The 27152-nt window shown below is 50.8% G+C and overlaps 1 protein-coding gene and 1 long non-coding RNA gene across 12 annotated transcripts; one reads left to right on the top strand and one right to left on the bottom strand.

Moving 5' to 3' along the window:
- Window positions 1-1925: 1925 nt before the first annotated feature.
- On the bottom strand, window positions 1926-16211 carry LOC138419321 (uncharacterized). 2 transcript variants are annotated; one of them, XR_011248937.1, is made up of 3 exons: window positions 15959-16211; window positions 13789-13955; window positions 1926-2294 (listed from the first exon to the last, which is right to left on the bottom strand). It is a non-coding gene; the product is annotated as an uncharacterized lncRNA (long non-coding RNA). The 2 variants fall into 2 exon arrangements; XR_011248936.1 differs by lacking the exon at window positions 15959-16211 and adding an exon at window positions 15684-15772.
- LAIR1 (leukocyte associated immunoglobulin like receptor 1) lies at window positions 14720-26397 on the top strand. Of its 10 annotated transcripts, none has more exons than XM_069552046.1 (9): window positions 14720-14962; window positions 15386-15421; window positions 20482-20799; window positions 21201-21412; window positions 22549-22668; window positions 22764-22806; window positions 22888-22925; window positions 23079-23173; window positions 23261-26397. In XM_069552046.1, the coding sequence occupies exons 1-9, from the start codon at window positions 14929-14931 to the stop codon at window positions 23328-23330; spliced, it is 966 nt and encodes a 321-aa protein (XP_069408147.1). In that variant the 5' UTR covers window positions 14720-14928; the 3' UTR covers window positions 23331-26397. The 10 variants fall into 10 exon arrangements, with proteins under 10 accessions (XP_069408147.1, XP_069408154.1, XP_069408156.1 ...); XM_069552053.1 differs by having other exon boundaries at window positions 14765-14962; window positions 21362-21412; window positions 23575-26397; XM_069552055.1 differs by having other exon boundaries at window positions 14812-14962; window positions 21362-21412; window positions 23121-23173; window positions 23575-26397.
- Window positions 26398-27152: the final 755 nt, after the last annotated feature.

Here is a 27152-nt window from a genome sequence, read left to right as displayed (position 1 = left end):
GGAAGCCAAGTGCTGGGGAGAAATGTGGAGTGGGAGAAGCTCTCATCCTTCACTGGTGGGAAACGCAAAATGGGACAGCCGCTTCGATGAAAGACTGGCAGTTTCTTACAAAACTAACCCTGCTTCCCATGTGATCCAGCAATTGTGCTCCTTGGTATTTACCTAAATGGACTGAAAACTTATGTCTGCACAAAAAAGCTGAACACAGACGCGTACTGTCGTTCAGTCGCTCAGTCGAGTCCGACTCTTTGCGACCCCATGGACTGCAGCACACCAGGCCTCCCTGCCCATCACCCACTCCCGGAGCTTGCTCAAACTCACGTCCATCGAGTTGGTGATGCCCTCCAGCCACCTCATCGTCTGTCGTCCCCTTCTCCTCAGGCCCTCAATCTTTCCCAGCATCAGGGTCTTTTCCAACGAGTCGGCTCTTTGCATCAGGTGGTCAAAGAATGGGAGCTTCAACTTCCAATGTGTAGAGCAGCTGCTCTTTTCATAACTGCCCAAAGTTGGAAGCAACCAAGATGCTGATCAGTTGGAGAACAGATGAATAAACAGAGGTCCATGCACAGTATAGTACTCTGTGCTAAAAAGAGGAGCTAGCAAGCTCGTGAAAAAAGAGGGAGGAACTATATTAAAAAAAAACTTTTAATTTTATTTTCATTTTGTATTGGGGTATAGCCAATGCACGATGCGGTGATAGTTTCAGGTGAATGGCAAAGGGACTCACTATCCTTATACGGGTGTCCATTCTCCCCCCAGCTTCCCTCCCCTCCAGGCTCCCACCTAACACTGAGCAGAGTTCCCTGGGCTCCACAGTAGGTCCCTGTTGGTCATCCATTGCTAAGATAGCAGAGTGTGCATGTAGACACTGAGAAACTTTAAGTGCTTGTTACCCAGTGGAAGCAGTCACTCTGAATAGGCTAGACGGCATATGATTTCAACTCCACGACATTCTGGAGAAGGGAAAACTATGGATACGGTAAAAGGATCCGGGTTAGGGAGGGGGAGGGGATGAACATAGGGAGCAGAGGCATTTTCGGAGAGTGAAGCTACCGTATACGGGTCTGTAGTGCGGATTCATGGTGTTACGCGTTTGTCCAGACCCATAAAAGGCCCATCAAGGGTGAGCCCTGATGTAAACCACGGGCTTCGGGGGGTTCTGATGTCAGTGTGAATTCATCAGCTGTAACACATGCACCACCCTGGTGTCAGCCTGCTGGTAATGGGGGACGCTGTGCCTGTTGGGGGTGGGGCAGGAGGTGTATGGAAACCTTGGCATCTTCTGATCATCCACCCCCTTTTTTCCGTACTGTGCAGCTTGTGGGATCTTAGTTCTACAACAAGGGATCGAACCCAGGCCCCTCGGCAGTGAGAGTGCAGGGTCCTAACCACTGGACCTCCAGGGAATCCCTCTTCTGCTCGGTTTTGCTGTGAGCCTAAAACTAGTCTAGGAAATAAAATTTCCTTACGAAAAAACCCAAATTGCCCACAGGTGGTGGATGGTGTTTCAGATAACGTTGTTGCTTAGTTGCTAAGTCGTATTCTAGACTCTTTGTGAGCCTAGGAACTGTCAGGTTCCTCTGTGCATGGGAATTCCCAGGCAAGAATACTGGAGTGGGTTGCTATTTCCTTCGCCAGGGGCTCTACCCAACCCAGGGACTGAACCCACGTCTCCTGCATTGGCAGGTGGATTCTTCACCGCTGAGCCACCAGGGAAGTCCTCTCAGCTAAGTGAGCAGCAGTTTACTTGCAAAGCAGCTGAAACATCTGCTATGAAATGTTCCCTCCCCATGGACAGGGCTGGCAGTGAGGAGAAACGAAACCTCAAGGAAAGGAGTTACTTCCCTTCTTGAGAGAAAACTGTTGCCGGCCAAAAGCTTGGCCTTCTCGGCCCAGCGAAGCCAAATGAACAAAGGTGGAGACAGTTTGGAGGAAATAGAAAGGTGGTTTTTATTCTCAGCTGGCAGAGAGGGGAATGCAGTAGGCTTGTGCCTCAAGAACTGTGCCCCCCCCCCGCCCCGACGAGGCGTCTAGGGGCTTATATAAGACAAAGGCTTGCAGGGGTCGGTGATGAGGAGCGAAGACGATAGGGTCTTGATCTCTTCTTCTTGCATTGCTTCAAAGACAGTCATCGACGGGTGTCAGGAACCCAGTAATGGAGTCTGGCAGCTTGGAGGCTCTGCCGTCTTCTTTCTGATATGCAACTACAAGGGGCAGGGTGTTGCAAGGGTAAGCACCAGCTAGGGGATGTATTTAGCACAGAGTCCAAGGAAAGCAGCTGTGAAGTGTAGCTCCTGCAGAATTAGGGGGCAGAGATGCCAACTTAGTCACAGACACTCAGAGTTAGGAGCAAAGTAAAAAAAAAAAAAAAAAAACCAACACAACTAGGAATGTTCAGGCCTGCTGCTCACTGTTCTCTTTATCTTTGTTCTCAGGAAAGGGAAAAGAGAAAAAAAAATCACTTCTCTTCCTTTTCACTGCAACAGAACCAACAGGGAAACTGAAACAGACTTGGGTTAAGCTTCTGGGCATCACACCCTGCGTGTCTGTCTGTGGAGTCGGGTTCCGCTGCCTGTACAGCTGGTGTCCAGTTGGGTTGTGTCGGCTCCTCCCTTCGCCCGGGCCCAGAAGGGACGCGCGTGCCTGGCCTGGTTCCCCGCCCCCACCCATCCTCCTCCAAGAGCCCCGCCGTGGGGACAAGCGTGCCTCCTGGGCTGGTTTCTCCCCGGGCTCTGGGAAGCCGCCCCGGCAAGGACTTCCAGGTGCTCCTGACTGATGGCAAGCAATCAGGGATGGGCTCGACTGACCCCCGGGGCTTGTGATCACATGGAAATGTGCTGGCTGATGTTCCCAGGGCTTGTGGTCAAGTGTGAGCATGTCCGGCTGGCCCTGGTCCTCTCTGGGGCTTAGATGGGCCGTTTTAAGCTTTTTTTCAAAATTAATGAATTTATTTAGTTTTGGCTGCGATGGGCTTTCACCGTTGCCACGGGCTTTCTCTAGTTGTGGCAAGCAAGGGCTTCTCTCACTGCAGAGCGCAGGCTCCAGACACACAGGCTTTGGTAATTGTGGCTTAGTAGCTTCTGCAGCGTGTGGAATCTTCCCGGACCAGGGATCAAACCCGGGTCCCCTGCATTGGCAGGTGGGTTCTTAACCACTAGGGAAGTCCACAGGCTCTAGGCACACAAGCTTCAGTAGTTGTGGGACACAGGCTTAGCTGCCCTGCAGCATGTGGAATCTTCCCCGGACCAGGGATCAAACTCACATCTCCTGCACTGGCTGGCGGATTCTTAACCACTGGACCACCCCAGAAGTCCTGTTTTAAGCTTTTTAATCCAGGGAGTGACTTATATGGGAGGTGCCCCTGGGGTTCTTGGGGACATAGTGACACACAGAGGCCCTCCAGACTCATTGATGGAGACAGAGAGAAAAAAAAGGAGGCAGAGAATTTGCATGAAGTCAGACTAAGCGAAGCAGAAGAGATGAAGAGGCACAGACAGGGACAGACGTGCTGAGTGAAGGAGACCCCAGCTTACCTCGGATACCGAGGGTGGGCTTACAGATGCTCCTCCCAGAGTGGTGGCTGCTACTCACAAGAGGCTGTTGATCAACTGACATAAAGCCAGTCTCGACTGGGAAGTGCACATGTGTGTGTGCACGCTCAGTCGCCTCCGACTCTTTGCGACCCCATGGGCTGTAGCCCGCCAGACTCCTCTCTCCATGGATTTTCCAGGCAAGAATACTGGAGTGGGTTCCCATGCCCTCCTCCAGGGGATCTTCCCGACCCAAGGATCAAACCCACGTCCCCCGCAGCTCCTGCATTTGCAGGCGGGTTCTTTAACACTGAGCCACCTGGGAAGCCCAATCAGGATGCACTTCGGCGATAAAATACTCCCTGGACCTTGAATACATAATATGAGAAAGAGTGTGAGCTATCTTGTTGGTCATTTCTTATGCTGAAAAGACACCATTTTAAAATAGACTGGAGATGTTGTGGGGAGGGAGGTGGGAGGGGGGGTCATGTTTGGGAACGCATGTAAGAATTAAAGATTTTAAAATTAAAAAAATAAATAAACAACAACAACAATGAAAAAAAATAAAACCTATAGGAATATGAAAAAAAAATAAAATAAAATAGACTGGGTTATGTTGGTGTTTGACAGAGAAGGACAAAATTCTGTAAAGCAATAATCCTTCAATTAAAAAATAGATTGGGTTAAATGAAACATAAGTATAATTAATTTCTGTCAGTTTCTTTCTTTCTTTTTTTTTTTAGTGTAGATGTGTAAAAGTGCCTCAGTGGCTACTATTTGTGGTTTATGCTGTGTCTTTGCTGGACCGTGCTGATTTAGAAAGCTGACTGGCCACTTTAACAACCCACAGTCTTTGCAAAGGAGATTCAGAAGAAAACGGGCATTCCCCCTTAAGCAGACTCTGATAGAATCTCCAGAGAGCATGTGGCCAAGCGGCATTACTCAGAGACCTGGTGTGACCTATTCTTTCCGTCCCCAGAGAGATGAGCTAACTTTCCAAGTCTTGCTTAGCAGATGGTGGCTTTTCTGACTTCCCTTGAAATTTGTGATTTCAGTCACTGAAGACATTTTTCAGACAAGATGGTTTTTCTGACCATGACCTCTCACGTTATTGGATCCTAATGATTTCTGGACTCTGACTTCATGGTCATGGGGGGCTGGAACAGTGCAGAAGACAAAAACAATAAACTGGACAAAAGGTAAAATATACCCAAATTGAAGTCCGCAGAAGAGAAAAATGGAACACCCTTGGGGCAAAGTCTCAGAGACTTGTGGGACACAGAAAGAAGCTTCTATGTGGATTAATTGGCAGTCTGAAGGTGAAGAAGAGAGAGAACCAAGGAAGAGCAATATTTGAGGAAATCGTGACCTAGAAATTGTCCAGTCTTGTCTAATTTAAATTTTTTGTGTGACTTCATCTTTTTTTAAAATTTATTTTTAAAATTTATTTATTTTTAGTTGAAGGATAATTGCTTTGCAGTATTGTGATGATTTCTGCCATACATCGACATGAAACAGCCACAGGTATACATGTGTCCCCTCCCTCTTGGACCTCCCTCCCACCTCCCACCCCATCCCACTGCTCTAGGTTGTCACAGAGCCCTGGTCTGTGCCCCCTTTGTCATACTCCAATTTGAATTGTATCTGGCTTCTAATTATCCAATGTGATCCATATTTGTTTTGCAAGTTGGATCAGCCTTCAACTCACTGCTTCCAGAAGCTCAGAGAAACCCAAGATAAGTACAAATAAAAGTGTTCAGTACTTCAGAGTGAATTCATCCAAACTACAAAGGAAAAATAACATCAATCTTATGAAAAACACATTGCTGAGGAAAAAGAGAGACTATAACTTATATCCTATGTATTTATTTGTCTATTTATTTATCAAGTCAAGTATTAGTTGCCCAGTTGTGTCCGACTCTTTGCAACCCCATGGACCGTAGCCCATCAGGCTCCTCTGTCCATGGGATTCTCCAGGCAAGAATACTGGAGTGGGTTGCTATTTCCTTCTCCAGGGGATCTTTCCAACCCGGGGGTTGAATCTGGGTCTCCTGCATCTCCTGCATTGGTAGGCGGATTCTTTACTACCGCCCCACCTGTGAAGCCCCAGCAGATAGAAACTGCTCTATAAACAGCAACACAACAGCAACAAAACAGAGAGGTTTTTTTCTTGTTGTTAGACATACTGAGGGCCAAAATTATTTAATGATACCTTGAAATAGAAAGACAAAGCTGGAAGACAGACACTCCTAGGTGTCAAGCCTCACTATGGGGCTAGAGTGTCTGGTCCATGTGTTACTGGGCACAGATACACACACTAATCATCAGAGCAGAGCGCTCTCCTGCGATACAACACGGGATATCCCACAACTCAGTTGAGGAAAGGATGGTCCTTCCAATAAACTGTGCTGTATTAATCAGATTTCCATATGAAAAATGCATGTGAACTATGAGCACACAACCCCCACCCACCCACCCACACACACAGCATTGTGTCCCAAGGACTGAAGATATAAATCCAAAAAGTACATCCCTAGCTCTGGGAGGAACATACAGAAAATTTCTTCACCCTTTGCAGCAGCAATAAACATAAAATAAAATTGGATAAATGGGCTCTAATAAGATTCAGAAATAATCTTTTTCAAAATGCAGCAACAAGACAGTGACCCTCAGCTAGAAGAGGAACAAATATTCAAAAGGAACGCATCTGACAAAGGACTCGAGCATAATAAGAAAAAGAGAAAGCTTCCTACTGTTTAGTTAAAAAAAAAAAACAGTCAACTCAATTTTCTAAATGAGGAAATGAGAAAAATGACTCAGACAGACATTTCACAAAATTGGATGAATATTCAAATGACCAAAAGCCATAGGAAAATGTTTCCAAATGCATTAGTTACCTGAGACATGCAAAGTAATACCACAGAGGTACCACCACCCCTCACATGGGGGGCAAAAATAAGAAGGTGGGAAAGCAGAGGGGCGGGTGAGGATGTGAGGTAACCAGAATGCTCAGAGTGTGAACTGATGCCATCACTTCAAAACATATTCAGAAGTACCTACTAGAATTGAATAAATGCACAGGACAACACACGGCAATTACTCCCCGAGGTTTATTCCAACAGAAACACACATATACGCTCATCACTGGACATGAATTAAGACAGTCAAAGCAACACTTTCCATCCTAACGTAAACTGGAAGCTAAGCAAATGCCCCTTTACACTAGGGGGGATGTGCGCATGGTGGTGATTCACACAGTAAAATACTCCACAGCACCCAGAGTGTCGGACAAATCTTAAAATATTCGGTTGAGCAGAGGAAGCCACACACACACACACACACACACACACACACACACACAAAGAGGCTGCAGAGAATATTCACCCTGAGATAAAGAACCAAAACACGCAAATTTAACCCATGCTGTTAGAAGTCAGCAAAGTCATTACCTTTGGAGAGAAGTTACTGGCAAACCCAAGAGTGCTCAATCTGAGGATTCGTCAAGCTGTGCATTTGATATGTGCACTTTTAATCTATTACACTTCAGTAAAATTCAACACACACACATATGCTGAGACACAGAAGAGGAAAATTGCTGAACTTCAAAGGCAAAATCTTAAAAGCACTGAGAGAAAAAGGACAGATTATTTTCAAAGGAGCAATGAGAAGATCTGCAGTTCATTTGCAACAGAAATGATTAATGCCAGATTTAATCACTAAAAAATAAATGCCAACCTAGAACTCTACAGCAGGAGAAAACTTCAAAATTGGAGGTGAGATGAAGACATTAATTTCAGGCAATGAAAAACTGAATTCTTCACCAACAGATGGGCACCAAAAGAAGGAAGCGTGTTATTCACTTCAGTTGTGTCCAACTCTTTCGAGCCCTATAGACCATAGCCTGTCAGGCTCCTCTGTCACTGGGATTCTCCAGGCAAAAATACTGGAGTGGGTAGCCATGCCCTTCTCCAGGGGATCTTCCCAACCTGGTGATTGAAACTGTGTCTTCTGCATTGTAGGTGGTTTCAGGTAAAAGGAAAATAATCCCAGTGGAAAGACATGCAGGAGGGAACAAAGGACAATGGAAAGGTAATACTTGAATAAAGACAGGAATTTCAAAAATGGTTACATAATTAATGAATAGAACATTCAGTTCAGTTCAGTCACTCAGTCATGTCCAACTCTTTGCAGCCCCATGGACTGCAGCACTCCAGGCCTCCCTGTCCATCACCAACTCCTGGAATTTACTCAAACTCATGTCCACTGAGTCAGTGATGCCACCCAACCATCTCATCCTATGTCGTTCCCTTCTCCTCCTGCCCTCAATCTTTCCAAGCATCAGGGTGTTTTCCAATGGGTCAGTTCTTTGCATCAGGTGGCCAAAGTATTGGAGTTCCAGTTTCAACATCAGTCCCTCCAATGAACACCCAGGACTGATCTCCTTTAGGATGGACTGGTTGGATCTCCTTGCAACCAGGGACTCTCAAGAGTTCTGTCCAACACCACAGTTTAAAAGCATCAATTCTTCAGCACTCAGCTTTCTTTATAGCCCAACTCTCACACCCATACATGACTCTCGGAAAAACCATAGCCTTGACTAGAAGGACCTTTGTTGGCAAAGTATCTTTTCTGGGTGAGATCCAACATTCTCCTGTCAATGGTTGTTCAGCAGTGAGTTGTAATTTGTGGAGTTCTCGGAGGAGATGAGCACATGTCCTTTTACTCTGCCGTCTTGTAGTCAAAGGAATAGAACATTAGTCCGTGCTTACTCCGTATCTGACTTCAAAAATCATTTTCAAATCTCTATTGGGTCATAAAGTTAAAAACAACAGTGAACACGCATATGTATATACATACACATGCAAATATGTATATATGTGGTCACCCTGTATTTACAAAAATGCAAGAGAAACTTGGACACGCGATTTTAGATGTTGGCTGCTTTAGGTGGTGAAGGAATGAAGCCTGCTGCAGGACACCATGGATATAGACAGGATTTTGTCAGTTTTCCTTTTGGATGGGAATGTCACAGTGTTTCTTTCCTGTTCTTATTTTTTTTTCCATTGCAGTGGCTTCTCTTGCTGTGGAGCACAGGCTCTAGGGCGTGTGGGCTTCAGTAGTTGTGGTTCATGGACTTAGTTGCCCGCGGGATCTTCCTGGACCAAGGAGGGAACCCATGTCCCTTGCATTGCAAGCCAGGTTCATTACCCACTGGACCACCAGGGAAGTCCTCCCTGTCCTGTTTAACTTTCTTTAAGGTGGCCTTTGGAAATCGCCCAGCAGTGTGATGGGAAATATGTAACAGTTTCATCTATGAAAGAAAGCAACAGATCTGTAGCACTCGCCAGTTTCTGGGGAGTAAATACAGTGTGGCTCATTGCAAGCTTCAGCCTTTGACAAAATTCAACATCCATTTATGATAAAAAAAACTCTCCAGAAAGCATCAATAGAAGGAACACACCTCAACATAATAAAAGCTATATATGACAAACCCAGAGCAAACATTATCCTCAATGGTGAAAAATTGAAAGCATTTCCCCTAAAGTCAGGAACAAGGCAAGGGTGCCCACTTTCACCGCTACTATTCAACATAGTTTTGGAAGTTTTGGCCACAGCAATCAGAGCAGAAAAAGAAATAAAAGGAATCCAAATTGGAAAAGAAGTAAAACTCTCACTGTTTGCAGATGACATGATTCTCTACATAGAAAACCCTAAAGACTCCACCAGAAAATTACTAGAACTAATCAATGAATATAGTAAAGTTGCAGGATATAAAATCAACACACAGAAATCCCTTGCATTCCTATACACTAATAATGAGAAAATAGAAAGAGAAATTAAGGAAACAATTCCATTCACCATTGCAATGAAAAAAATAAAATATTTAGGAATATATCTACCTAAAGAAACTAAAGACCTATATATAAAAAACTATAAAACACTGATGAAAGAAATCAAAGAGGACACTAATAGATGGAGAAATAGACCGTGTTCATGGATTGGAAGAATCAATATAGTGAAAATGAGTATACTACCCAAAGCAATCTATAGATTCAATGCAATTCCTATCAAGCTACCAACGGTATTTTTCACAGAACTAGAACAAATAATTTCACAATTTGTATGGAATACAAAAAACCTCGAATAGCCAAAGCAATCTTGAGAAAGAAGAATGGAACTTGAGGAATCAACCTGCCTGACTTCAGGCTCTATTACAAAGCCACAGTCATCAAGACAGTATGGTACTGGCACAAAGACAGACATATAGATCAATGGAACAAAATAGAAAGCCCAGAGATAAATCCATGCACCTATGGACACCTTATCTTTGACAAAGGAGGCAAGATATACAATGGAGAGAAGACAATCTCTTTAACAAGTGGTGCTGGGAAAACTGGTCAACCACTTGTAAGAGAATGAAACTAGATCACTTTCTAACACCATACACAAAAATAAACTCAAAATGGATTAAAGATCTAAATGTAAGACCAGAAACTATAAAACTCCTAGAGGAGAACATAGACAAAACACTCTCCAACATACATCACAGCAGGATCCTCTATGACCCACCTCCCAGAATATTGGAAATAAAAGCAAAAATAAACAAATGGGACCTAATTAAAATTAAAAGTTTCTGCACAATAAAGGAAACAATAAGCAAGGTGAAAAGACAGCCTTCAGAATGGGAGAAAAGAATAGCAAATGAAGCAACTGACAAACAACTAATCTCAAAAATATACATGTAACTCCTGCAGCTCAATTCCAGAAAAACAAATGATCCAATAAAAAAATGGGCCAAAGAACTAAACAGACGTTTCTCCAAAGAAGACATACAGATGGCTAACACACACATGAAAAGATGCTCAACATCACTCATTATCAGAGAAATGCAAATCAAAACCACAATGAGGTACCATTTCACACCAGTCTGAATGGCTGCTATTCAAAAGTCTACAAGCAATAAATGCTGGAGAGGATGTGGAGAAAAGGGAACCCTCTTACACTGTTGGTGGGAATGCAAACTAGTACAGCCACTATGGAGAACAGTGTGGAGATTCCTTAAAAAACTGGAAATAGAACTGCCTCATGACCCAGCAATCCCACTACTGGGCATACGCACCGAGGAAATCAGAATTGAAAGAGACACGTGTACCCCAATGTTCATCGCAGCACTGTTTGTAATAGCCAGGACATGGAAGCAACCTAGATGTCCATCAGCAGATGAATGGATAAGAAAGCTGTGGTACATATACACAATGGAGTATTACTCAGCCATTAAAAAGAATATATTTGAATCAGTTCTAATGAGGTGGATAAAACTGGAGCGGATTATACAGAGTGAAGTAAGCCAGAAAGAAAAACACCAATACAGTATACTAACACATATATATGGAATTTAGAAAGATGGTAATGATAACCCTGTATGTGAGACAGCAAAAGAGACACAGTTGTATAGAACAGACTTTTGGACTCTGTGAGAGAGGGTGAGGGTGGGATGATTTGGGAGAATGGCATTAAAACATGTATAATATCATATATGAAACAAATTGCCAGTCCAGGTTCGATGCAGGATACAGGATCCTCGTGGCTGTTGCACTGGGATGACCCAGAGGGACGGTATGGGGAGGGAAGAGGGAGGGGGATTCAGGATGGGGAACATGTGTATACCCATGGTGGATTCATGTTGATGTATGGCAAAACCAATACAATATTGTAAAGTAATTAGCCTCCAATTAAAATTTTTTTAAAAAACCACTAAAAAAATATATATATATTTTTTTTAAAAAGTGAGATCACTGAGCCTGCAGTGGGGGAGGGATGTTCACAGTCAGGCGTCAGGAACCGGCTTGAGCTGGTTGCTCCACAGACCACTGAGTGCAGCTGTCAAGTGAGACTGTATGACTCCAGGGGCCTAGGGCTGCAGGGCTGCCTTTAAGGAAGTAAAGTTCAGGACGGGTTAGGAGGAAGAGAGAGCAAGCCAGAGGGCAGGAGGGTGAGAGGCAGAGACAGAGAGATCAAGACACAGAGACAATGAGGGACAGAGGGAGAGACAGAAAGACAGGGAGAGACAGATGCCAACAGAGACAGAAATACAGAGAGAGAGAGACAGAGGGAAAGGGAGAAATTTTATTCAGTCAACAAATAAGAGAATTTTAGATAAAGCCCTCAAGAAATAGTTTTAATATGTATCTTACATTGCTCATTATACAGAATTGCAAGATACATTCAACAACTCACTGAGTTTCACCAAGGAAATTGTTATCTCTGTGATACTGAGTCAAAATTCTGCTTGGAACACTCCTGTGAGTCTCTGTGTGTCGCTTGTTTTGGTTGCCCTGGGTCATGGTTGCTGTGCAGGCTCTCTCTAATTGTGGTGCGGGATTCTCCCTGTGGTGACTGCTCCTGTTATGGAACCTGGGCTCTAGGCGTGCTTGGGTTTCAGGAGTTGCAGCAGGCAGGCTCAAGCTGTGCTGCACAGGCTTAGTTGCCCTGTGGCATGTGGGATCTTCCCACACTAGGGACCAAACTAGGGACCAAATGTCCCAGGCATTGGCAAGCAGATCCTTAACCACTGGACCACCACAGAAGCTCCATAATTTTTTTTTAAACAAGAATAATGTACTTATGTATTAGTAGGTAAAGGAGTATTATATATCACCATCATCATAAGACCTGGTAGTTGAGGAAAGAAGAAAAGCAAAAAAGTTTTTAAAAGCTTTGATATGAGTTTAGCACTTGTAAAACCAAATCTTGGCCAGTTTGGATAGGAGGCTTGGGGCCAAGATGTGTAGTTCATGTCAGGAAGTAGTTAGGGGATGAGGGCTGCCTAATATAGCATCAGGTTTCCTGTAGAACAGTTTCAGAAAGCCCTGTTCTTTTCTGAGCTCAGCCCGGGGCAGAACAGAGAGACCCACACAGAGCAGAAAGAAAACTGCTTGGTCCTACATGCTCGCTGAGATACAGAACTGTTGGCCTGTGTTCTGGTCCAACACACCACAGACAGCGCATTTTTCAGCTTGCTTTGTTTCTGCCTGTGATGTGTTGTTGTTGAGTTGCTCAGTTGTGTCCAACTCTTCGTGACCCCATGGACTGTAGCCCGCCAGGCTCCTCTGTCCATGGGATTCTCCAGGCCAGAATACTGGAGTGGGTTGCCGTGCCCTCCTCCAGGGGAACTTCCCAACCTAGGGACCGAACCTAGGTCTCCTGCATTGCAGACAGAATCTTTACTGTCTGAGCCAGCAGGGAAGCCCTGAAGGGAAAACAGAGGTGTGGGCTAGTCTGGAAAACTTGAGGTGAGCTTTGCAGCAGAGTCTCCTGGAAGCAGGGAGCATGCCCTTGGACACCTCGGCACTGTTGACTCACATTCTATACTGTAGGCCCATAGATCCACAATGGACACGCCCATATTTAATGGTTGCAGTTAACTGTCCACAAGTTATCTGTTAATAAAGCTGATAAAAGCCACTAGTGACCACGAGTGAGGGAGACACACACACACACAGAGGTCAGATGGGTGGTTACACGGGGCTGTGTTGGTGTTCGTCCTAGTTAGCCAGGGTGACCCCGGTTGACTCTAGCCTTGACTGTACTAGCCTCACACTTTAGCCTTTAGCTGCTACCCTCGATCAGGCCATGAAACTAAAACTTGATTCATCATTGTCAAGGTGACAGCCATGTTCAGCATTCAGCCTGGCTCCAGGGAATCTCGTCTTTTCATTTTTGGCCATATGACCTTTGCTGAGTTTTCATTTCTTTGAGGCATTTAAGACAACCTTTAAAATATGCTATAAAACAGTTTTATTTTTCAAGGTAGTTATTATTATTTTTTAAATCATTTATTCATTTTTGGCTGTGCTAGGTCTTTGATACTGTGTGGGTTTTCTCTAGTTGCAGCAACAGGGGGCTACTCTCTAGTTGCCATGCACTCTTTGTGGTGGCTTCTCTTGTTCCAGAATACAGACTCTAGGGCACAGGCTCAATAGTAATGGCACACGGGCTTAGCTGCTCTGCAGTATGTGGGATCATCCCGGCCTAGGGATTGAACCCATGTCTCTTGCATTGGCAGGTGGATTCTTTACCACTGAGCTATCAATAAAACAGTTATTATTTTAAGACAGTTATTATTTTATGCAGTGTGGTCCATAGATTTAGTCTGATATTTGACAGAAAATCTAGCACAGTTATTCTTTACTTATTAAGAACTCCAGGGGTAGGCAGTCACAGGGCTTTTTCAGCAATTCCAGGAGTTTCTACAAACCTTAGATCTTGTGTTCTTTCACCTCAGTATGTTCAGTATCTCTGCAATTGTAGTCAAGCTTGTTGCCTCATGGTTGCAAGATGGGTGTTGAAGCTCCAGATATCACATCATCATCATATAGCTGCCCATGGACAGGATTAAAGGAGCCAAATGTCTTATGAGACCCTCTGTTAACAAGAGAGAAATGTGATTCCAGAAACCCTGATATATTCCACATTAAGTGTCATTGACCATCCACGGTCCAGTCACTGCAAATGGGATTGTTGGATTGCCTTAGCCCCATACCGCATCCTCTCCACTCCCCTTCCCCATCCAGGGTTGGAACACAGCCCCTTGGATAGAACTAGGTTTCTGTAAATAGGAAGACTGAGCACCGGCTGCTGTGTAGTCCGCCATCACCGTCTGGCAGAGCTCCTCCCGGGAGAAGCAGCTGTTCCCTGGCCTCGGGGACAGAGGACAGGGATTCCACTACGGGGCTCCTGTCCTGCAGGCTCCATGTGCACACACGCCCTCCCGCCCCCCAGCCCTGCTCTCATTTCAGCTCCCAGCTGGGGGCCCCACCGGGTCCCAAGCCCAGGCCCAGGTCCCAAGGTCTGTCTCCCCATCACTCAGCTCTGGGATTTTGTGTGTGCTCCCCGGCCAGCCCCGCCTCCCCTGGTTCCAGAGCGCCTGGGGAAAGGGGCAGAGAACCCATGGGATAAGGCATTTTTAATGCACTTGACACCTCCAGGGAATGTAACATACATCGCAATATTAAACACTCAGAGGAGGATTTCAGGGTTTTCCATTTTCAATACGAGGAACCGTTGGCATAAAGTGATGTAACTCCTTGCCCAAGAACAGAGTCGGGACTGACGGTCAAGTCGGTGTTCTGGGCGGAGAATGGGGCTTCCCCCTAGGGGTGCACCCGGAGAGCAGTTGAGCCTCGTGGGAGCCCAGAGGGAGGAACAGCTGGGAGCCGGCCCTGCGGCCCCTTAGCGGGAAGTGTGTGACGGGCGGGGAGGGCGCTCTTCCCCTTTGTGTGAGGCTGTTGGTTGGAAACCGCCCCATAAAGGCCCGGGGCACATCCCTTCTCCCCCGCGGTCTGCAGGCTCCGTCCCTCAGTACCGACTCCAGGGCGCGCTGGGACAGGGCTAGGCCATGGCGCCTGGACCCTCCACTCTCCTGAGCCTGGGTGAGTCTGGGGGTGCCAGGCCGGATTCCAGGGGCAGAGGGGCTCTGTTCAGCCCTGACTCCAGCCCAGGAGACCCCGGAGTCCTGGGGGGGCAACGTGGTTCCCTCTCCATCCCCGGGCCTGAGCCCTCAGCTTTGGCCCAGACCCAAGTGATGGGGAAGGTTCGGTCCTGGACGAGGGCTGGGTGTGGGGAGCGTGCAGACTGAGCCGGGCTGGCCTGGAGGAGAGGGTAGGGTTGTCTGAGATTACTTTAGAGCGAGGAGAGGGCTTGCACTCAGATGTAATATTGGGGGGCTCGGGGGGGGGAGTTTGGGAAATCATGGGAAGACACCTGCCCACCCCACGGCTCCTCGAGGGCCCCGGAACTGCAGCCCGTGAGGATACCGTCAGGTGGGCTTCTTCTTACTAGAGCTTCTCTTCCAGCTCTCTGTCTGGCCCAGACGGCCCGCACCCAGCAGGGTGAGTCTCCCCCAAACCCCCATCTCCCCAAGACGGACCTCGATGAGAGCGGAGCGGACCCGGGGGCCTGGGGGCCCTGGGTTGTGCCCTGAGCTGCTAACAGCCCCAGTGCGGGACCCTGGCCCGGGTCTCCCCTGTCCCCCTTCTGTCCTTGATGACCCTGCGGGGATGACCCGACTCTCAGGCCCGGGCTGAGCCCACCAGCTCCCACCCTCACGAGTCCAGACCACCCCTGCAGCCCCATGCAGAGAACAGCGCTCACCCCGGGCAGGGGCAGATGCCCAGGACCAGGCCAGCTGTCTCCTCCAGCCTCCCCTGCACAGTGCCCCCGTGAAGCGGCCACTGCTCCCTGGGTTTTCTTTCACTTTCTGAATCTCACCACCCAGCCCGGCCCTCCCCACCGTGACTCCTGAGCCCTGCCCCTCAGCCCAGGGACCATCCTCCATGTCTGCTCTCAGCTCAGGATCCCCCTCCCTCTGACCCCCAGGGGGCAGCTCGGCCTCCCGCTGCCCCGCTCCCCGAGATTCCCATACTCACCCCGAGAGAGCACACATCACCTCCCATACCCGTGGGTTTGCACAACTGTCTGTGAGTGTCTGTCGTCCCTCTGGACTGTCAGCCCCAAGGGGGCAGGCGTCGGGGTGTTTCCCGTATTTGTGGATCCAGAGGCACATGGAGGCCTCAGTAAATGGATGGACGGGACCTAGATGTGGTGGAAAGAAAGAGGGAGGGAATGAGGGGGTGAGGGGTAAGGGAGGGGGAGCTCTCCCAGTCTGTGTTGCTGAGTCTCAAAGGCAGCTGCCTGTCCTGGGTGTGAAAGTGTGAGGTGAGGGGAGCAGTCTGCAGAACGGGAAAGTGAAGGGTGTGTGTGTGTGTGTGTATGTAGGCAGGTGGGTGCGTGTATATGTATGTGTGTATTTGGGCAGGTGTGTGTACAGGTGTGTGTGTGTGGTGTGTATATGTGTTTGTGTATATGCGGGTACCTGTGTGTGTGTATGTGGGCAGGTGTGTGTGTGCAGGTGTGTGTGTGCAGGTGTATATGTGGGTGTGTCTATATATGTGTGTGCACATGTGTATTGTGTATGTGTATATGTGGGTGCACGTGTGTGTGTGTATGTGGGCAGGTGTGTGTGTGGGCAGGTGTGTGTGTGCAGGTGTATATGTGGGTGTGTGTCTGTATATGTGTGCACACGTGTGTATGTGTGTGCATGGGTGCATGTGTGTGCAGGGGTGTGTGTGCACGCTCATGTGTGCACATGTGTGTGCATGTATGTAGGCAGGTGTGTATGTGTATATGTGTGTGTATTTGGGCAGGTGTGTATGTAGGTGTGTGTGTGGTGTGTATGTGTATATGTGGGTGCATGTGTGTGTGTATGTGGGCAGGTGTGTGTGTGTGCAGGTGTATATGTGGGTGTGTGTCTGTATATGTGTGTGCACATGTGTATTGTGTATGTGTATATGTGGGTGCACGTGTGTGTGTGTATGTGGGCAGGTGTGTGTGCAGGTGTGTGTGCAGGTGTATATGTGGGTGTGTCTATATATGTGTGTGCACATGTGTATTGTGTATGTGTATATGTGGGTGCATGTGTGTGTGCAGGGGTGTGTGCAGGTGTGTGTGCAGGTGTATATGTGGGTGTGTGTCTGTATATGTGTGCACACATGTGTATGTGTATGGGTGCATGTGTGTGCAGGGGTGTGTGTGTATGTGCATGTGTATATGTGGGTGGGTGTGTGCACATGTGCACATGTGTGTGTGTGTATGTGCATGAGTGTGTGAGTGTGTGTGTGTGTTTGCGGAAGAGCGGGAGCACAGGTCTGGTCCCGCATTCCCTGGCGGGTGAGGGTCGCTGTGTCCAGGGTGAGTCTGCAGAGACCATCCCTGGGTTTTCTCAGTATTCTCTTCCTCCATCCCAGTGTGTTTCCGTGTCCTGGTCACTGAGGCTTCTGGAAACCCCTTGTGTCTCAACTAGGCAGGGGCGCAGTGGGGGTGCTGGTGGGGGGTCGGGGCGTCGAGGAGGGCTTGCAGCCCTGGAGCAGGAAGTTGGCTTCAGAGTCCGTGAAGTCCCCACAGAGGCAGCGGTCAGCAGAGGGCGCTCCTCACTCACTCACGTTGTTGTCTATCTGGAGGTTAGCTGTGGTTTCAGGACGTGCACGCACGTGTCAAGTTGATGCTGTGGGGGTGGTGGAATTTGTGGAATTTAATTTTGTGTCTCCTCGGCTGGCCTATGGTCACTTACGTGGTCAGCATTCTGGGTGTGTCTGCAAGGATGTTTTGGGATGGTATCAACGTTTAAATCATTGGGTTTTGAGCAAAGCAGACTGTCCTCCACAATGTGGGTGGGCCTCACACACCCTCTGATGGCCAAAGACTGACCCCCGCTGCATGAGGGGCTGCGCCCGCAGACTCCAACCCTGAGCTGCAGCTCCAGCTCTCCCGCCCCCCAGTTGGCACCCACCCGTCAGACCCTGGGCTCGCCCAGGTGCTGCAGAGTGCACACAAGGACCCTCAGCCGCTGGAGTCTGTGGGGCCAGATCTGTGCCCCATGTCCTCCACACACACTCCCCTGCACACACCCCACCCCTGCACACACCCATACCCATACACCCCCCCACACGCACACATGCATACACTCATCCCTGCACACACACACACCCATACCCCCCCAATGCACACACATACCTGCACACACACACACCCCACACCCACACACATGCACACACATACCTACACACACACACCCCACACCTACACACATGCACACAAATACCTGCACACCCCCACACCCCCACACCCACACACATGCACACACATACCTGCACACCCCACCCCACACCCACACACATGCACACACATACCTGCACACCCCCACACCTGCACACACCCACACCCATACACACCCCCACACATGCACACACATACCTGCACACACACACACCCCACACCTACACACATGCACACACATACCTGCACACACACATCCACACCCACACACATGCACACACATACCTGCACACACACCCCCACACCCACACACATGCACACACATACCTGCACACACACACCCCACACCTACACACATGCACACACATACCTGCACACACCCACACCCATACACACCCCCACACACATGCACACACATACCTGCACACACCCACACCCCCACACCTGCACACATGTATACACACATACTTGCACACACACACACACCCCTGCACACCCCCCACCCCTGCACACACCCACACCCATACACCCCCCCACATGCACACATGCATACACTCATCCCTGCACACACACACCCATACCCCCCCAATGCACACACATACCTGCACACACACCCCCCCACACCCACACACATGCACACACATACCTGCACACCCCCACACCTGCACACACCCACACCCATACACCCCCCACATGCACACACATACCTGCACACACCCACACCCCCCACACCTGCACACACCCACACCCATACACACCCCCCACATGCACACATGCACACACATGCCTGCATATACCCACACACACACCCCCACACCTGCACACATGCACACACCCATACCTGCACACACACACACACACCCTGACACACACCCACAGCCCCCACACATTCATACCCACACCCCCAACCTCCCACGTATATACACACACTCATACACACACACCCATCCACATCCCCCCACACACCCACACATGCACACATACACCCTCCCCCACCCCACATGCACACACATATATACCTGCACACACACACACATACACCCCCACACACACCTGCACACATGCATACACCCATACCTGCACACATTTCCCCACACACCCACAGCCCCCACACATTCATACCCACATCCCAACCTCCCACATATATACACACACTCATACACACCCACAGCCCCCACACATTCATACCCACATCCCAATCCCCCACATACATACACACACTCATGCACATACACCCACCCACATCCCCCCACACACCTGCACACACACACATACACCCTCCCCACACACATGCACACACATATATACCTGCACACACACACATACCTACCCATACACACCCCCACACAGGTACACACACACCCCCACACCCATATATACCTGCACACACACATACACCCATACACATCCCCACACACATACACACACCCCCCACACACCCACACACACATATACCCGCACACACACATACACCCATACACATCCCCACACACATACACACACCCCACACACACCCCCACACACATATACCCGCACACACACATACACCCATACACATCCCCACACACATACACACACCCACACACACCCCACACATATGTACCTGCACACACACACACACACACACACACACACACATATGCACACACATATATACCCCCCCACACACACACACATACCTGCACATACACCTACCCCTCTCACACAATCTCTCCCAGCACAGGCAGCGGCCCTTCCCTTCAGACCCAGCACAGGTCACTCCCCCCGACTCAGAGCCCTGCTTTCCTCATCCCAGGAACGACCTGGGCATCCCCTGCTGTGTCCCCCTGCCGCTCTCTCTGGTGTGGCCGTGGGCAGGGAGGGAGCTGCCCCCAGCTTCTCTGTCACCTCCGTGTCATCCTGAGCAAGCTGTGACCAAGCCTCAGGGTCCTTACATCAGTGGGGAGGCTAACCGCAGTGGGTGGGATTCAGCTGCCCCTGGGACGGGCAGGGGGTGGGGCTGTCCTCTGCAGGGGCGATGGGGGCGTCCCAAACTGGATGGGGCGAGGGCTGCACAACGTGGCAAGTTTCCAACAAGAAAAAGAAGCGAGAGAGTGAATTGCACTGGGTGGTGATTCTCCACTAAGATGAGAGAATTATGTGGTGTGGTGACCTCCACTAAGATGAGTCAGTTGTGTGGGTGTGGTGGTCTCCACTAAGATGAGAGAATTGTGCGGTGTGGTGATCTCCACTAAGGTGAGTCGGTTGTGTGGTGTGGTGATCTCCACTAAGATGAGAGAACTGCGTCGTGTGCTGGTCTCCTCAGGACAGACCCTGGGGCCCTGCTCTCCCCTCCTAGGGACCCTGCCCAGACCCTCCATCTCAGCTGAGCCGGGCTCCGTGGTGCCCTGGGGGCGGCCGGTGAGCATCGTGTGCCGGGGCCCTGCCGGGGTTACGAGCTTCCGCCTGGAGAAGGGTAATAGGAAGGCCTATGAGGATGTGGGTGTCACGTCCCGAGGTGAACAGGAGACCGAGGCCAGATTCCACATCACCACTCTGAGTGAAGACGCCGTTGGGCCTTATCGCTGCATCTATCAAATAGAGTCCTCCTGGTCGGCGCTCAGCGAGGCCCTGAGCCTGGAGGGGACCGCGGAGGCCGTCTCTGCCCTTCCTGCAGGTGTGCCTGGGCCCCGCTGTGCCCTCCGCCCACTGGCCCCCACCCCCGCCCCTGGAGCCCTCTGCTTCTGTCCTCTCTGCCCATGCCTCCCCTGCCTCCCTGCCTGGCTCAGCTCCCTGAGCCTGGTCTCACCAGGCAAGTCACAAGGTCCAGGGGACCCCTGACCAGAGCTGGATGGTGCTTCAGGGGACTTTAGGGGCGAGGCCATGCCTGTCCTGTGTGTGGTCAGCCCCCAGGGTGTCCTGGAGTCAGGGTCGGTCCAGAACACTCTGACCCCCCCACCCCCAGAGAAGGTCACCATGAAAAGTCTGGGCAGTGATGTGGGACACAGCTCTGGGAGGTGCTGAGGGAGGTGACCCCAGCATGATGGAGCAGGGGGGCTCCACCTTGTCTGGCCCCAGCCCCCTTTTCTCAGGAATCTTGGTGTTGTCCCGGGTTGAGAGAAGGCCATGAGTGGCCTGCGGTCGGATGCTCAGGATGGAGAGGTGCCAGGCTGAGAGGGACAGACCCTGGGCAGCCCCTACACAGCACCAGTCCTTCTCCTGTCCCCCCACCATTACAGGACCCCCTGGAGGCGTCGGCTCCCCCACCACTCAGTGCTGCTTCTCCGCTGGTGAGTAGCTGACCCCTGCCTGGAGGGGTGTCGGGGCACGGGGTGGGTTGGGGGCTCTGTGCTGGGATCAGGGCACAGCCCTCTCCCAGACCTGGCTCAGGGACTGTGAGAGCGCAGCACGGGACTGGCAGGCTCAGGGCACCGGGGTGTCTCTGACACTCATAAGGACCCTGGGAACAGCACCCACCTGGATAGATGACCCTGCACCGGGCGCCCGATGGCAGTAATGCCAGGACGGCCCATAGTGGGCGGCACTTCCTGGACCTCTCAGAGCCTCCGCCCTTCTTCCTATGCAGAAAAGAGCTTACAGGTTCTTGTCCAAAGGGGCAGGGATTGGAAGGGAGGAACCAGCCCAGGGCAGCCAGATCGGACCCCAGACTCGGGGGTTTGGCCGTCGCTCCGCACCGCCCCCTTGCGGTCAGGGTCCACGGCGGGCCCGGCTCCGCGCTGAGAGACGGACGGCGGTGGGGTGGGGGGATGGGCTGGGAGCCAAAGGGAAGGGACAGCTGATGGTTACACCTGAGCAGCCTGGAAAGCAGAGCTGCCCTCTCGGAAGGCCCTGAACAGGCCGGGGGTAGGAGTCCAGCTCAGCCCCCTTCCATCTCGCTCCCTCACTCCTATTTCATGCTGTGGAGACTCATGTCCACAGAAGACCCCATCACCGAGACTGCCTGGATCCAGTCCCGCCCTCCCCAGCTCTGCGCCCCGGAGCAAATCAAATCACCCAATCCTTCCACGTTCCTCGTCGCTCGTGTACAAAACCAGTAATAAATGCACCGACCCCGCAGCACTGCCTGAGCCTGGAGAAGCATTGATCTTATTCATAGGAGGAAATATTTTCTTTCCTCCTCGTGGAGTGTGCTCTTTGGGGAAAGAGGACGAGAACAGGCTTTGGTGTTGGTATTATTCCAGCTCTGCCAATGCGCTGTGGACCCAGGGCTTCAGCGCTCAGACCTGGCTTTGTAAAGCGGGGGAGAGCAAGTCCCAAGCCACAGGACTGGTGTGCATGTGAGAGCTTTCTTTATATCTGAGTGTGAACACCATAAGCACCCAGCATGTGTGTGTGTGTGGGGGGGCAGTATGCAGCAGGTGCTCCATAAAGGCATACTGCTGATAATCTGATTCCACCCTCCTAGCTCCCTCAGGCCTGTCGACAGAGCAGGTTTATATTCTCATTGGGGTCTCTGTGCCCTTTCTCCTTTGTCTCTCCCTCCTGGTCCTTCTCCTCCTCCATCGTCAGCTCCGGAGAAAACGAGGTAGGTCTCAGGGACAGGGTGGGGTGACCAGGCAGAGTGTTTGGGGGTGCTGGAAAGAAGCCTTCTCTTCTGAATTCACACCTGACTCTCCTCAGGGCCTCCCAGAAGCAAAGACGAGGAGAAGAGACTTCAGGGGAGGTGAGGACCCTGGGGATGACCTCCCAGCCCCGTCCTCTGCCCCCAGGCAGCCCTCAGGGCTCACATGTTCTTTCTCCTCAGGCTCAGCCCAGCTGTGGATGTCCGAGATGGGACCGCAGGTAAAGACAAGGAGGGGGGACAAGTCTGGGAGGGGAAGCAGGGGTTCAGCCACACTTCAGGGAAGCAGTGTTGGAGTGAAGCATGCCAGGACGTTCCAGGTGGGGTGGAGACAAAATATGAATCTGTGAGGTCAGGCATGTTTGTCTTTTAAGCTCCACCTCAGAGAACTGAGCCCTGGTCCTCCTCGCATTCAGATGTGGCCAGCGTTGACAGATTTCCTGACATGGATGGAGAGGTGGGCGCCTTGGTAAGTGTTTGCATTCATCAGCTAATGCTCTGAACCAAAGCCCCTGCAATTTAGCAGCTTAACAGAATCATCTGTTTCTTGGGCCAGGAACTTGGAATCGGATCGGCTGGGTAGTTCTGGCTCATGGTCTGTTCTGAGGTTGCCATCAAGATGCTGAGCAGGGCTGCACTCATCAGAGGCTCGACCGGGGCTGGAAGAGCCACTTCCATGATGCTCAGTCCCCTGGCAGCAGGCAGGATCTCACATCCTCACCACATGGGCTTTTCATGGTGGTCAGACTCCCCCAGAGGGAGGGACCCCAAGAGAGAGGGATAGAAGCCACAGTGTCTTCTGTGTCCTCACTGTGGAGGTGACATGCCCTCACTCTGCCACCCAAACTCACCCTGCATCTTTATCCTCAGACCCCTGCTGCAGGAGGCCCCCAGGAGGTGACCTATGCCCGGCTGAACCACAAGCTCCTCACCCAGAGAGCGGCCAGAGCTGTGTCCCCGCCGTCCTCAGAGCCCATGGCTGAGTCCAGCACGTACGCAACCATTGCCAGACATTGACCACATGCCCACCTGGCCTCTGCACTAAAGATGCAGGAAGTCACGCTTGCAAAAGCCCGAAGTGGACGTTGGGTTTCCCTGTGGAATCATTCCTTTCTGGAAAGACATCTAGTCCATCCTCCTGCAGTCAAGAGCTGAAGTCCTGAGACCCCCCATATTACCTTCTAGAAGATTCATTAACTGTGTGATCCCTCCCACAACCAACTAGCTCCTTGGGGAGAAGGTGTAGCACTTGTTTCAAGAGGCCCAGCTATGGTGTCTGTTGGCTGTTTCCAAAGACCCAGCTCTAGTTCTTGGCTGTTTCTAGAGACCCAGCTTTGGCACTTGGCTGTTTGAAGAGACCCAACTATGGTGCTTGGCTGTTTCCAGAGACCCAGCTATGTTCCTACAGTTGCCCAGTGGATTCCTGAGGTGTCCTGTGAATCTTCCACTGCCCCTGGAGAACCATTTTGTCTTCTGAGCTGACTCTGCAAACCGTCCTAGAGTGCGGGTGGTGACCTTGAATCTGGGCTGCACGCATGCAGCTCATAGCTGACACCCAGTTTGCTGGGTCACACTCCACCTTGTTTATCAGTCAGTGTCCTCACAGGTCCAAGAGCGTCAGCCCCGCATGTGGCGCTGGGAACACAGGTTCTAGGTCCCAGTCTCTGCCCCACCGTCCCCCAAAACTCAGTGAGGGAAACAAGACAAAAACCAGACAATCAGTGTTTTCTGACCCCAGAGTGTCTGCGGGGACTTGTGTCTGGGTGAAGGCGCAGAGCTGCCCCACCTGCACACAGCTCCCATCCCCCGCAGGCACAGGTCCATGAAGGCACGCACACACAGACAGACTTACACACGTGCACACACTGTACACACGCATGCACGCATGCAGACACCCACACGCGTGGGCACGGTGGCCTGGTCGAGGGAGTTGGTGAGGCCATGACTGCACAGGGAGGGCCCCTCGGGCTTTAGGTCCACCCCGAGGAACTGGCAGGCCCCCGTCTCCCATCCCACCCCAGTTCATCCCCACTGGACGCCATGCATTCCCCAGGCACGAGAGGGCCCAGCAGCTGTAGGACACTGTCCTTGACCTGACCGTCACCCCTCACTGGGCTAAAGCCCGTCAGATTTGGGATTGGAGGCCATTCATCCCAACAAGCGTACACCTGCTGCTGTAACAAGTTGCCACTCACATAGCAGCACCAAACAGCGCAGCTTATTTCCCTACAGCTCAGGAAGCCAGAAGTCAGATCAGTTACCCGGGGCTGAAACCCGGGGTGGGCAGGGCTGTGTTCCTTCTGGAGGCTCCATGGGAGGCTCCGTTCCTCTACCCTGTGCAGCGTCTGGGCCCATCTGCACTCCCTGGCTCGCGGCCCCTTCCTCCACCTTTGGATCCTGCCTCTACCTGGTGCAGCGTCTGGGGGCCATCCGCACTCCCTGGCTCGCGGCCCCTTCCTCCACCTTCGGATCCTCCCTCTGACTAGGACTCTGGCTTCTGCGGTCACGTCTCGCCTCCTCACTCTCTGACCCGCCTGCTTCTCTTATAAGAACCCTGGTGATTACACTGGGTCCACCTAGATATCCAAGCTCATCTCCCCTTTGCAAGAGCCTTAACTCAGCCACACCTGCAAAGACCCCTTTTGCACCTAAGGTAACACAGCAGCTGGTTCCTGTCTCCCTGAGTGGGTGTCCATCTGCAGCACCACCTCCGTTCGTGGGCTCCTCTGGGCTTGAATGCGTCACTCTGAATTCTACGCACCTCCTTGCAGGGCTGTTTCCTTCTGTCTCCACTAGCTGGCGAAATAACGAATTGTTCAGAGTCTATTTCCTGTGTCCTAGAACCTCTGTGTCAGAGGAGGTCGGGTAGGAAGCAGTGGAGACTAGAAACACCCCCATCGTGTGACCCCCAGGTGTCCATAGGGACAGGTGGCCCCCGTGTGACAGGACTGTGGCTGCCCACAGCACCGTGTCCTCCCTTCCTGGGCTCCCAGCGAGATGATCTCCCAGCCTCCTTGCAGTTATGTGTGTCCTGGGATGGCGTTCACAGTGAGCAGGATGCATGGAGCTGCTTCCAGGCCTGGGCCCAAACCCTCCCTCACAAGATCCCCTCTGTTGGTCATTCTGCCGGTGGATGCGGATACCCTGGGGGACCTTGGCGGCACACACTGAGCGTGGAGCTCTGTACCTCTTGTAGTAGTCCCGTGTCACGTTTCTGTAAAGTTGATGCTTTAACGTGTGTGATACAGGCATATTCTGGTGCGAACATTAATAAAGGGCAAGCTTTAAAATGCAGCTGGGAACCCTAAAGGGGCGCTGTCTTGCCTCCCCTCTCTGTTGCAGCTTACTTTACATTTCTGGGCAGGAAGGCAGTTACCTTACTAGACAGCTGCGGAAGGACGATTTTTCGCCTTACCCACCAACAGCCCAGCCAATGAGAAGCGGCCACAGCTCAGCCAATGAGAAACAGCCACATCCCAGCCAATGGGAAACCATCACTGCCTTGAAGGCTTGCTTTTCTTCAAGGGGCTTTGATTCAAAGCAGCCAGCGAGCTTCCTCCTTTTTCTCTGTTAAGTAATATTCCTCTCATTTGTTCTCTGAATTTGACTGTGGTTTGCCATAGTTCGAATGTCCTGAATTGCAATCCCTGTGCCATTTCTAAATAAACTCATGGTTAAAACAACAACCGAAAACTGCACATTGAATTTTAAGGTTGACGCAGGACATCTCTTTTCCTGGATGAGCTGATAATAAGCCTGAGCCAACTGTACAGGTCTCCTGCCTCTCTCATTGCGCCTCTCCCCCAATATTTGAGCAAGAATCCTCTTCCGCTGGTGCACATATCAAACACAAACCAGTCAATCCAGGGTCCACACCCCTAACCACCTGCTTTATGGGGGTCCACAATCTGGGCCATTATCCACTTGCCCTTGTCACCCCAGGTCCGGGTATAGGCTAGCCAGGGACACCCCCTCCACCCCAGAACCAGCCAGGAGAGCGATTCCACTGAGCGGTGTGCGTGGTCACCACCCTGCTTAAGGGGGTCAGACTGTCGTTCCCACTTGGATTAAAACAGAAACTTTATCCCAAAATCCCGCTAGAGGGCGGCAGCATCCAGTTATCAATATTTTCGTTTTTCGTTCTTAATAGAAGCATAAGACGGAGAAGGCAATGGCAACCCACTCCAGTACTCTTGCCTGGAAAATCCCATGGGCGGAGGAGCCAGGCGGGCTGCAGTCCATGGGGTTTGCAAAGAGTCGGACACGATTGAGCGACTTCACTTTCACTTTTCCCTTCCATGCGTTGGAGAAGGAAATGGCAACCCACTCCAGGGTTCTTGCCTGGAGAATCCCAAGGACGGGGGAGCCTGGTGGGCTGCCATCTATGGGGTCTCACAGAGTCGGACACGACTGAAGCGACTCAGCAGCAGCAGCAGCGGAAACATAGG

This window comes from Ovis canadensis, chromosome 14 (genome assembly GCF_042477335.2).
Source record: "Ovis canadensis isolate MfBH-ARS-UI-01 breed Bighorn chromosome 14, ARS-UI_OviCan_v2, whole genome shotgun sequence".
Taxonomy (NCBI): Eukaryota; Metazoa; Chordata; class Mammalia; order Artiodactyla; family Bovidae; genus Ovis; species Ovis canadensis.
The sequence above is the reverse complement of the archived record's forward strand: the minus strand, read 5'-3'. Positions and strand labels throughout refer to the sequence as shown.